Genomic DNA, 12,720 nt, shown 5'->3' with positions numbered 1-12,720 from the left:
TGTGCAGCGTCTTTCACGCAGCATACAGCGGTGTTGTGCATTTCGACCAGTTGATGGGAAAAGTATTCTTAAAACGCATTCAAAATTCTGAATAATTTGTAATGTATATTTATTCATGGTATTTAGAAGTGCCCACGATAACAATATCGTGCATATTCATTACTGTGATATATGGCATTACTGAATACCGGCACATGTCTGCTTTCTGCATTTTTAGATTTTCATTAAGACATTATTTAGTATGTTTATTAAGCTGCTTTCCTTGTGGGGGCCGTTGGCTGCTGTAGGTGATTTTCAGGTTTTACTATCCTTGTGGGGACATTTGGCTCACACACAAACACACACACACACACACAATCCCGTATGGTTTAGCCATAGTGGCTCTGCAGACTTTCACAGTAAGAAACTGAGAAAATAGAAAAAATCTCAATAGCACAATTCCCAAAAATAATCCTTTCTGTAAGAAAAACCTATGATTCGCTTTAGGAAATAATTTCATTTAGTTCTCCTGAACAAGCATTGCTTTTTTTGCCGGTGTCCCAGTAATACATCAAATAAACGGCCTCCCAGGGTCTCGTTTTTTTAAATGTTCCCACATCTGTTCGCCAAGATGCCGCTGCTAAAGCCGCTTTCTGATGCAGTCCCTCACCCAGAGCTGTCAGAATGATTTCTGCCTGTTCTCGCTCTCCCCTCTATCTCTCCTACTCTCTTTTTTTATTTATCCTGGAACATTTAGGGCATATTTTTAATGCTGAGCCTTATCCATGACTGCGGTTCAGTATAGGGTCAAACATAGTCATATGCGCGTTACGTAGAACCACTTCTTGCTGGTAGCTCTCATTTTCTATCAGCGGTTTCAGACTTGAACTCTGTTCCAAAACCTAGTGAGCCTATACTGCCTACACAAGCAGTTGCCTTCTATAGCAGCATCCTAACTGAAACGAAATTACATGATTTAATTATTAAGGTCAAAGAATAAGAATAAAATAATAATAATTATAATAGATGGCAATAGATTATAGCCTTTAGTTTTTAATTAATTAATTAATTTCCAATTTTTATTAAAATATTTATTTTATTATAATCATTTGTTATTAAAAATGTTGTGTGTGTAGAAAAAATAATACGGCTATTAATATATGAATATATTAAATATGATGGCAATTTATTTAATCTTGTTAAAATTACTTAAATTATTTAAGGGATAGTTTACCTAAAAATGAAAATGCTGTCATCGTTCACTCACCCTCATGTTGTTCCAAACCTGCATGAATTTCTTTTTTTCTGTTGAATATAAAGAAGATATTTTGAAGAATGTTTGTAACCAGACAGTTGCTGGTTGCCATTGACATCCATAGTATTTTTTGTCCATGATGTAAATGTTGTTTTTTTTTTACATTTTAACTTTTTTCCACTGGTACATAGTACATTAAAATTTTGAGTAAAATTGTTTTTTTATATATATATATATATATATATATAATTTTCAGTATTAAATTAATTGCAATTTTTTTTATCATTTTTATTATTTTTATATTATTATTTTAAGCAATTTGTCCTGTTTTATTAGCCGTATTGTTGCTCATTGAAGTGCATTCTGAGATTGCATTCTCTGCAAAGGATACCTGAGATGCTGAATTTGGCGAAAGCAAGCTAAGAAAAAGTTGCTTATGTTTTGAAATGCCCTTCATGTCAGGATCGCTCCTGTGATGCCTTAAAACACTGATTACAGAGGCAGTTTTTTTTTTTTTTGAACAGAGCGTTTAAATTTGCCATCCAGTCAGGCTCTAAACCATATAGTTACAAAGACACCAAATATCTGACGTTGTATCTTGCTGGTTTGACTGTTCTTTCTCTTTGTTTTGTTTTGTTTTTCCGAGATTGAGTTCTTTGAGATTGATTCAAGCTTTGCTGGCAGCCTGTGTTTGTTGCTACCCATAATTCACTGCTCTACCTCATGACAGACAGCACTGCTCTGGATCGGCTGCTATGGCTCTGTGATGGATTACTCCAGACTAAATGCATCGCTAAAGACGCACACACACAACCCTTTTGAATTGTTAACCAATTTTTGTGAAGCAGGTTAAACACACAAACATGCACGGAGCACAACTCACCTAATCTTTTATAAACATTATACACCAAATTACATGCACAAATTCATCACACAAATACACAGCGAGTCACACAAACAACAAATGTGGCCCCTCTGGTTGGGCCTCTTTAACAAGGTAATGCATCATAAATTCATTTGGCTCCCAGTAAACATTGTTGAAAAATGAGAGTGATGGATGGGTGCCATGGGGAGGAGAGCCACGAGCTCCTGAGCTGCAGTGTGTGTATGTGTGAAAGACATACTGCTGCTCTGTTCCTAAACCTAGGAAGCTTTTTAAGGCATCGTAGGCGCATTCCTGATGCAAAGTCTGTTCTGGTAGGTAGGGAACTTAATTATGCTGCCTTATAAGATATCTTCACTGTGTCTGAAACAACGTACTGTTCTAGCCTATCTAGTGTGTGAACAGTTTTATTTTTACTAATTTTTAGCATTTACTGTTTTCCAGTTAAATTATGTTTTAAATTTATTTGTAGCATTTATATAGTATTTAATCATTTTAAATTAGCTTTAATTTGAATTTTGTAGTCTTTTTATTTTTTTTAATATTATTTTAATGGTTAAATAATAGTATTTATTTCATTTTAGTTTAATTTTTTGAAATTTTGTTTTGTGCTTTTGTCATTTTTTTTTTTTAAGTAATACCATTTAGGTTTAATTTTTTTTTTATTTCAGTTTTAGTTTTAGTGTTTATTTATTTCCAGTTAGTATTTTTAATAAACTTACTTCAGGTAGTTGGTAAGGAAACATTTCTATATTATATTTTATTATATAAGGTTTTCATATAATAGTTTTGTTATTTTTTTATAATAACTGTGGTTGGCGCTAGCTTTAGCACATTTAGCCCCTTCAAAATGGCATCAAAAAGTGCAGAATTGTGCAAAATGCGACATGCCTTTTTTGTTTTCGCTACAGTAAGTCAGTATGTGATGAAATCAATCCCAGAATGCATTGCAATGAGCCCAGGAAAAATATCCAATATGGCAGACAAAGCAAAGTAAATGTATTATTTTTACTCTTTAATACAGAAATGTATCCATAAAAATGACTTAAAATATAAAAAATGTACAATTTTACCCTGACTAGTTTATAGAGTATGTATAAAACTGACAAATTTTTGATGAATAAAATTATGCTTTAGATTATTGCATCATACTTCTTACTGCATTGAGTTTTCTGTGCACTCAGCTTATGAAGTGTTATTTTCTAACAGATGTTGCCTGTTTAGAGTGTTCCAAATCACTTATAAGGCTTCTGTTTCATTTACAATGCTGCCTTAGAAGGCAGTTGTCTATATAGGCAGTAGACAGCTCACTAGGGCTTGAAACGGAGCTTGTGAAGTACTATATAAATGATTGTGGATGATTGTACAGACATTGAGTCATACACGTGTTTTCAGGTCATGGGCTGCTAATCTTTATGGTGGTCATTTAGCTGTGGAGAGACCTTTGAGAGTGAGGGAATAAAAGAAAAACCCTGCCTGAAAAACAGCAGGAGAGGGAGAATAACCAGGCTGGAAAGTGTGATATCCCACCGCAGCGACCACGATGCTAGAGGAGACTTGCGTTTTTCATTTTGGGATTCAGCTGCGTTAGCACTGAAGACACTGACAATATCAGCACCTTCACACCTTCAGGAACAATAAGACCTCACCTGGCACACACACATACTTTTTTTCATCCGTATCTGTGCATGTTGAAGGATGTGCCCACTTAAAATCGGCTCTTGTCTCTTTTTCTGGTAAAAACTCATTTATCGCTGCCCATTTTTTCTCCATCCTCTTAAAATGAGGAGCAGCAGCCCTGATGCGGTGATTAACTCTAAATTGCAACAGCTGTTGATGGCAACTCCAATTAAGACTGCAGGCATCAATTTAGTGGCAATCTATAGCATTAGTGAGGTTTCATCTTTTACCAGCCCTGTGAGCCACCCAATGGTGACAGAAGCCTGTCACTCAGGCCTGCAAATTACTCTGATTGGTCAGAGAATAGAGAGTAGGTTGCTTTAGGGTTGCCGTCGTTTGACACGCTGGCTTTTCTGTGGAGTAGTGCAGTTTAGATGTGTGAACGCTATTGCATCCTTGAGCAAGGCATTTAACCTCAGGATGCTCCAAGGTCACTGTTGTTTGCAACATCATGCTGTTGTGTTTAAGGGTAAAGAGTGTTTAAAGAGGTGGGAACTCATTTGTGGAGAGAGAAGCAGAAAGCCTTTTTTTAATGTCATCAATATTTGGCAAATCATTTAAAGCATAGATAAAATATTACATTAACCCCTGGTTTCACAGACAAGGCTTAAGTCTGTTCTTAAAATATATAAGAGTGTCTTCATTTTGTCTCAAGATGCACAGCAGTAATGTTTTTTTAAGAGATGTCCTAATTGAACTATGGCCTAATCCTGGCTTAGTCTGTGAAACCAGGTCTAAAAATAAAAAAAGAAAATTTAAGGGGGTCTGAATACTTTCCGTACCCACTGTATGTAGATTTACTTACACAGTAGAAGTCAAACGAAGGGTGATGAAATATTTGTGGCTTGCAAAATGATGACATTTTAAATAAATGCAACAATAGTTTAACGAAAGATTCAGGAAGTGGAACTTCATTCAGGGATTAGACTACACTGGTGTGTACTATAAGTATTTGATTCACCGTAATGAGTCAAATCACACAGAGGAGTGATTTGTTTATGAATTATATTATTGTATATTAGATTTTTATATATTATTTATATTAGAATATTTTAGAATTTTTGTCTAATTTTTGAAAAATGTGTTAAACCATTTCTGAATAAGACTTCTCAGTTTCTCATCATGTTTAGGCATCATAATGATTTCACTGTTATTAAAAAAAATGTGTGTGTGTATACATATACACACACACAAATAAAAACTATTATATATATATATATATATATAATATTATGTAAAAATGTATGCGTTTATTATTATTATTATTATTATTATTATTATTATTTATACATGTTTATAAATGTATTATGGTTAAACCTCATTATTATTATTATTTTTATAAAATATACAAATGTATATATATATATATATATAATGTTTTTTATGAAAATATAAATGTATATTATTTATTATTATATTATTATTATTATTTATAAATGTATTATAAATTGTGTCATTATTTTAAGTTATTAATTTTAATATAAAACCTGTTCTGAATAAGACCCAGTTCTCAGTTTCCAGCATTTTCTTCTGGCTATGTTTAGGCATCATGTAAAGACATCATTTCAAGAGAGGGAATAAGATGAAAACTGATCACCTGGCTGTTTTAGTGACAAACGACTCTGTATATGGTCCCACGTTGTTAATTGAAAGATGGTATCGATTTTATCATTCGTTTTTAAACAACCGTCATTGTAACATCCTAATGGTTCTTCTAGGCCTTCTATTCTTTCCCAACCCTCCCTTTGGCCTTCGCTGGCAGAGCTCCAACTAGAGCACTCTGTTCCTATGGGCTAATCAGCTGAGCACAGACCCGCTGGCTGGGCTGTTAGTTCTGGTTGTAATGCAAGCGGTGGGAATGTGTGTGAGCTTCCCAGCCCTGTTTAATCTCTCCTCTCTCTGGAATCATGATACTCTGAAGTGCTGCTTCAGCAACACGGACCATTCCGAGCACAGAAATATTGAGTGTAGAGCATCGACAGCGCAGGCAAACCTTGGACACCTGTCTCAGACGTACCATAGACAGTCCATGCAGATGCATTAGTTTGCATGAAAGGTTCCTCCCTTGACTTTGCTTCTCGCAGATAAAGTTCGTAACGAGACTCCTGAGCTCCAAACAGTTTAGATATTATTAAATATTTATGTTACATTCATTAAGCATTTAAAAACTATTTATAGAGCCATCAGCGAGAGTGGCATGTTCCTCCGTCAGTAGCTGTGAGAATGTAGCATGATCTTTTTTCACTGAGCTCCTGTTAGAGAGAATTAAACAGAGCATGCTGACTGCTTCGTGAAGTTTTGAGCAGGGCCAGAGCTGTCCGAAAGGACCTCAGAGGTCTAGGTGAGATGTGGATTGGTATGACATTCACAGATGCTTGCTGAAATCCCCATCGCTCAGTTCTAGGAAAGGCGGCAGCAAGGACAGAACGAACTCTGGCTGTTTGTTGCACTGTGTCATACGGAAATCTAATTTTTACTTAGTCCCCGTGGTGATAATAAACTTTTTTTCTTTCTTTTTGTTTATTTTTTGGACACTGCAGGCCAGGAACAAACACTATGTAAGAGTGTCTTATGTGTTTTGTTTTGTTTTGTTTTGTTTTGTTCTTACATTTTTGTTTAGTTTTTTATCTTTTTTCCTATTTTATATTCTATATTATTGTATATTATTCTGTATATACATATTTTATTATCTGTTCATAATAAAAAAATAAGCAATTCATCATTCAGAACATTCATATAGTCTTCAGTAACAATTATTATTTTATAATAATTTTATAATTGTATAATATTTATTCTCTAAATGGTTTATTTTAAAAATTGTATTAACTTATTCTGTTCAATTCTTAGAGTAAATATGTTAATATATATCAATATATACATTTTTTAAAAATTATATATATCATTTATGTACATTTTTTTTTTTTTTTGACTACACTTTATTCTTTTCTGTACTATTAGAATACATTTTCATTTAAACTTAATTTTATTAAAGTAAATCTTTGTTTTATTCTGTTATGCTTTTTATATTGCTTTTAATTGCCTCTTTATTTAAAATGAATCTGAGCATAGCTCTAGAAGTTCATTTGTGACTTTATACTGCTATGTAAACTGATAATCTTGACATTAAAAGATAATTTTCATACATATTTTTATTTTTATGATTATTATAATTGTTATTATTATTATTATTATTAAGTCTTATACTCCAGGGTTGGGGTGGGTTATAAATTTACACAGTTGCTGTTTGTTTTATATTACTATTCCCAGAAGAAAATTCAATAAAGAGTTGTTAACAACAAAAAAAAAAGATAATTTTCACTAGGTAGTTTAATATTATGTAATTATACCAGTCAGTGCCCATTCGTTTAGGAAGCTGTGGACATCCGATTGTGCTGCACTGATGAGTTACTCATAACTGAATAAGTAACTTGAATGAATAGACACATTTTTATGGTATATCTTTCCCTGCATTTAATTTGTTTTTGCCCATCATCCACAACCAGTAAATGGTCTCATTTTGGATTTCAAAGGCAGCCTCTGAAGAGCATAATTTGATCAATTCAGTTGCCCTCTTCTCCATGACCTAGCCCAAACCACTTTTCATATACTGTAAGGTGAAAGGCATTAGAGCTTACATAGAGAGAAAAAGAGCACTGGAGACATTGTGTCCTCAGGTTATGATGAAGCCCCACATACATATATGTTCATCTAACATTTCAAAACAGAACCCGAGGAACAAAAACATGGCCTTGTCCTCCACACTGAATCATTTTGGAAGCATACTGATACTTGAAGGTATATATCACACACACACCCAGCTCTGTTTTCAGTCTTGTTCAGGGGCCTGAAGGAAGGGCCGGTGTTTTCATTTCATATTCATAAATCATTCATACATCTCACCACGTCCGTCCTTTAGAAAATCAGCCCCTCGTCTTTATATTGAGATTCCAAATGTATTTTCCCATCCACATCACAGACGTAATCCCCCTGCCTGTCACTCTTTCCCAGCTCTCAACTTTGACGAGTGTGACACATTTATGAGATATTTTCACTGAGCTCTTATTCTTTTGTATGTCTGAGGCTTTGGCTCTCTAATACAATTAAATAGGTGTTTCAGGCTGAGAATGAGGGTGGAGTCCAATCTGAAATGTTAACCCCTTGCCCTCTGGTGAGCGGGTAGCCCCTTTAAAGTGGTGGCACTTAAGGTATTTCCAGATTAAACTTGTTTTTAGAATTTAACTTAGAAACCTTAATTAATTAAACTGTTTTACATAGAGATGTGAGGTCATTTCAACATGTACTGGTGTTAATCTGTCATTTTATTGGCAATTGAAATGGAAATGTCAATATTTCTTCCCAGGAGAAAATTATAGTCCGTTTCTGAAGTTTTGTCATTGCAGGGACTCTTTAATATATTCATAGGCGTTGTTGTTGTTTTTTCACATTTTAATAGAGAGTTTGGGGCAGTATGATTTTTTTTTAATGCAAAAATCTCTCTTATGTACTCCAAATACAGTAAAAACTGTACACTCTAAAAAATGCTGGGTTGTTTCAACCCAACTTTGGGTCAAATATGGACTAACCCAACTTTTGGGTTCAAAATTTGATGTAAAAATTTAACCCAATGGTTGGGTTAGTCCATATTTGACCCAATGTTGGGTTGAAACAACCCAGCATTTTTTAGAGTGTAATATTGTGAAATACTGTTACTGTTTAAAATAACTATTTTGTTTTAAATTAATTCCTGTGATGCAAAGCTGAATGTTTAGCATCATTACTCCAGTGTTCAGTGTCACATGATCCTTCTTCATAAATCATTCTAATATGCTGATATGGTCAAGACACATTTTCATTATAAATGTAAAAAAACAGTTGCTTATTTTTTTTCTTTTTCAGGATTGGTTGATAAATAGAAAGTTCACTTTTGATCAATTTAATGCATCCTTAAAAGTATTAATCTTCAAAAAGGAAGAAAGAAATTGAACCAGAACGTTTGCGTCACAGGTTATTGATTTCAAGTCTATTTAAATGTTAAAAGCATAAGTGTGAGCTTTCATTCGAATACCTGCGAATGCTTCTGTATCTGTCCCCTGCATGATAGTCATCCAAATGCATGAGTTTTATCACAGAGGAGCCTTACAAATTGTTCTTTTATGGATGTCACCCTGAGAAACAAGTACCTCCTGAATAGGACTTTATATGCTGTTGTTTGTTTACCATTACCGTGATTAAATATTTTAAGAAGTTTTATTATTTCTTATTAACATTTTTTTTTACAGTTTTATTATTTAATTTACATCCAGTTTTATATAGCGGTCATTTTAGGCAGCTTTAAGAACACCCTTACAAACAGCATTTGATGATTTTGCCACTTGAAATGCCCTGCGTGGGGTGTTCAATAACCCGTTTGGATCTCAGCCAGTGAATGAGAGCGTAGAGAACATCTGGTGTGTGAGGAGATATCATAAAGCAGCTACAGTTGCTCTTTTAATCACTTTCACTTAATAAAAGAGTGATGGTCTCCTGCAGGGTCAGGCCTCACACATCTCAAATGGAATATTTGCACACACGCACACATGTCAGATAACTCCTTAACTCGCCAGCAGGTCGCCGTCATTCTCAGCTAGCCCACCAACACTTTCTGTTTCTCTCACTCTGTTTCTGTTATAAATTCACAGCCCAGCCCATGCAGTGGATACTACACCTTTAAAAATATCTTGTTCATAGAATGTTTGCTTGTGTTTTATTAAATACATATTAGCTAATAATAATAAATTATTTATAAATTGATTTTAAAAAAATTACAGTCATTTTTGTTTAAATATTCACAAAACTTTTGGAATCAGGAAGATTTGTTTTATTTTTGTCTCTCATGCGCTCTAAGACTGCATTTATTTGATCTAAAATGGTAACATTGAATACTGAGTGTAATATTGTTACAATTTCAAAGAACTGAATTCTATTTTAATATATTTCAGAATGTAATTAATTCCTGTGATGGAAAAGCTGAATTTTCAGCATCATTGCCCCAGTCTTCAGATCCTTCAGAAATCATTCTAATGTGCAGATTTGGTGCCCCAAAAATACTAATTATTATCAGTGTTAACTTAAAAACAGTTAAAACTGCTTAATATGTTTGTAGAAAATGTGCTAAGAATTGCATTTATTGTACTGTAATAAAAGAACAGTAATAAAAACCACGTTTACTGTAATGAAAGAATAGCATTTATTTGAGATACAGTGGGTATGGAAAGTATTCAGACCCCCTTAAATTTTTTGTGAAAAACTTGTTGCATCTTTCCCAAAAGGACTCATGGCTGTATTAGATCAAAAGGGTGCTTCTACTAAATACTGAGCAAAGGGTCTGAATACTTAGGACCATGTGATATTTCAGTTTTTCTTTTTTAATAAATCTGCAAAAATGTCAACGATTCTGTGTTTTTCTGTCAATATGGGGTGCTGTGTGTACATTAATGAGGAAAAAAAATTAACTTAAATGATTTTAGCAAATGGCTGCAATATAACAAAGAGTGAAAAATTTAAGGGGGTCTGAATACTTTCCGTACCCACTGTATATATCATTTGTAACATGATAAATGTGTTTACTGTCATTTTGATCCATTTAATTCATAATGTACTGTCTAAAATAATTCTTATATCAAATAACATAATACATAAAATTCTATCAAAATATATTTAAATAGTATATCAAACTTTTTACAAGTTGGTGATAAAATATAAGACATTACATTTTTATAGTTTTATTTCAAGTTTTAATTTTGTAGATTTATGCAAAATGTTGTGTTTTCGGTTTTTTTTTCTGTTTTTCTTTGCAAAAGAAATGTTTTGAAAGTAATTTCCACCACATAATGTTATCAAACATTATTTGAGATTTTATAAAAATATAAAGAATTATAAAAATAAAGATTTCTTCATCACTGCAAAAAATGGCTTATCTTACTTAGTATTTTTGTCTTGTTTCTAGTCAAAATATTTAAAAATTCTTAAATCAAGATACTTTTACTAGATAAGCCAATTGACTTAAGATATTTAGTCTTGTTTCCAGGGGGAAAAAACTAAATTATGTGCATTTTGCTTAAAACAAGTAAAATTATCTGCCAGTGGGGTAAGTAAAATATTCTTTTTTTTATATTTTAAGAGTATTTTACTTACTGGCAGATCATTTTACTTGTTTTAAGCAAAATGCACATAATTTAGTTTTTTCCCCCTGGAAACAAGACTAGATATCTTAAGTCAATTGGCTTATCTAGTAAAAGTATCTTGATTTAAGAATTTTTAGATATTTTGACTAGAAACAAGACAAAAATACTAAGTAAGATAAGCCATTTTTTGCAGTGATTGTAGAAAACAAACATGAAACTTTTTTTTTTCTTTACAGTGTACGCTTTTCCTCTTTGCATTTTAACCTGGGCTTCAAAGAGACAGATGCAGTATGTTCTCTTAGTGTGCAAGTGCTTTAATGCTGCTCATTTTGGTCTTTGCACACACACATCTAAACCCCTTCAAAAAGCGGCACACAGTGTCTGTATCGTGTGCGCTATCCTCTCAGACCCCCATTAGCCAGCCTCACAGTGTCTCTAGAAGAGGCCATCAACACAACAATGGATTCCACCAGTGCATGAGTGAGAGACAGGTAGAGATGTACCCAGCTAAGGCCCTCCAGCTTTAACAACTCACTTTTTCAGTCTCCTCTCCATCCTGGGTTTCTCATGTCGCCAATCGCAAAAGCAGCATGGAAGATCAGACCAAAACACCCCTAGGACGGTTGTAATCTTAGAAAGTTTTGTCTGAGACTTTTTGTAAACAAGGTATCCTCACCTTTACCTGAGTCTTGCGCACTCCTGGTCAGTTTCTATATCGCTCAGAAGGCCACGTCCCGTCTAAATGGTTGTTTTTTTGCAGTTTATGCAGATAAGTTGAAGTCTGAATATGTGTGACTACATGATGATTGACATTTCTAATGTTCGACTGTGTGTGTTCTCTTCACAGCAACAGGAGCAGGACCCCACTAACTTGTACATCTCGAACCTCCCGGTTTCAATGGATGAACAAGAGCTGGAGAACATGCTGAAGCCCTTCGGACATGTCATCTCCACACGGATACTGCGAGACGCCAATGGGGTCAGCCGAGGGGTCGGCTTCGCCAGGTAACCTTGACACCCGACACTCTCTTTGGCCCATGCAAGACTAGCCGGAGCTTTTGTTCAGGAGGGCACCTATAAAAACATCCCTTAGTTTCTTTCTTTTCCTGCTTTTCTCCCCTTCTCTTGTGTGGCGCGTGTGGGGTGGGTTGGCTGGTTTTCAGGGTCACTGGCTGTGTAAGAGATCCCAGCAGAGGCTGTGTGTGTATGTACAAGTGTGCCAGCCAGGCAATTAGCCGTTCAGCCATGATTGGGTGAGCAGAGCTGAATGGGGCCGCACAGAGGAGAGGAGCCACTCCAGAGAGCACAGACTAAATCAAGACTCCCAGCAGCCTGAAACAAACAATATATTACACCTCTGCCGCTCTTTATTTTCCCTTTTACGCTCTCTCTTCCCCTCTCCTCTCATTCTCTAAATTAACATATAAGGATGTTTCTTCAATTACAGGAACTTTAATGTCCCAGAGGTTAAAACTAATAGATTTCAACTTATTTTTGGTATATGAAGATCACATTCGAACTGGGAACTTTTTGCCATGCCTTCATCATTTAACTCCTTTTTAAATTAGATTTATGTATTTATTTATGTATAGATTTATGTAATTTATTCCGTTTTAATTGGTTTACCCTTGAACCTAGACACAGACTTTTTAATCATAATAGAAAAAAATCCTGTATAAAATGATGAATTATTGATTTAAAATAATATAGAATTTTATATAGTTTAAAACATAAACATAATGAAATAAGCTTAAATTATA

At 34.2% G+C, this 12,720-nt stretch overlaps 1 protein-coding gene across 1 annotated transcript in view; it reads left to right on the top strand.

Moving 5' to 3' along the window:
• LOC107666726 (RNA-binding motif, single-stranded-interacting protein 3-like) overlaps positions 1-12,720 on the top strand; it is a 135,077-nt gene that overhangs the window by 83,226 nt on the left and 39,131 nt on the right. The window contains exon 5 of the mRNA XM_016458160.1: positions 11,808-11,965. Within this exon, the coding sequence (XP_016313646.1) occupies positions 11,808-11,965 (158 nt within the window). The remainder of the gene's footprint in view (positions 1-11,807; positions 11,966-12,720) is intronic.

The sequence above is a fragment of the Sinocyclocheilus anshuiensis genome, unplaced genomic scaffold (genome assembly GCF_001515605.1).
Source record: "Sinocyclocheilus anshuiensis isolate Anshui unplaced genomic scaffold, SAMN03320099.WGS_v1.1 scaffold267, whole genome shotgun sequence".
NCBI lineage: Eukaryota > Metazoa > Chordata > Actinopteri > Cypriniformes > Cyprinidae > Sinocyclocheilus > Sinocyclocheilus anshuiensis.
The sequence above is the reverse complement of the archived record's forward strand: the minus strand, read 5'-3'. Positions and strand labels throughout refer to the sequence as shown.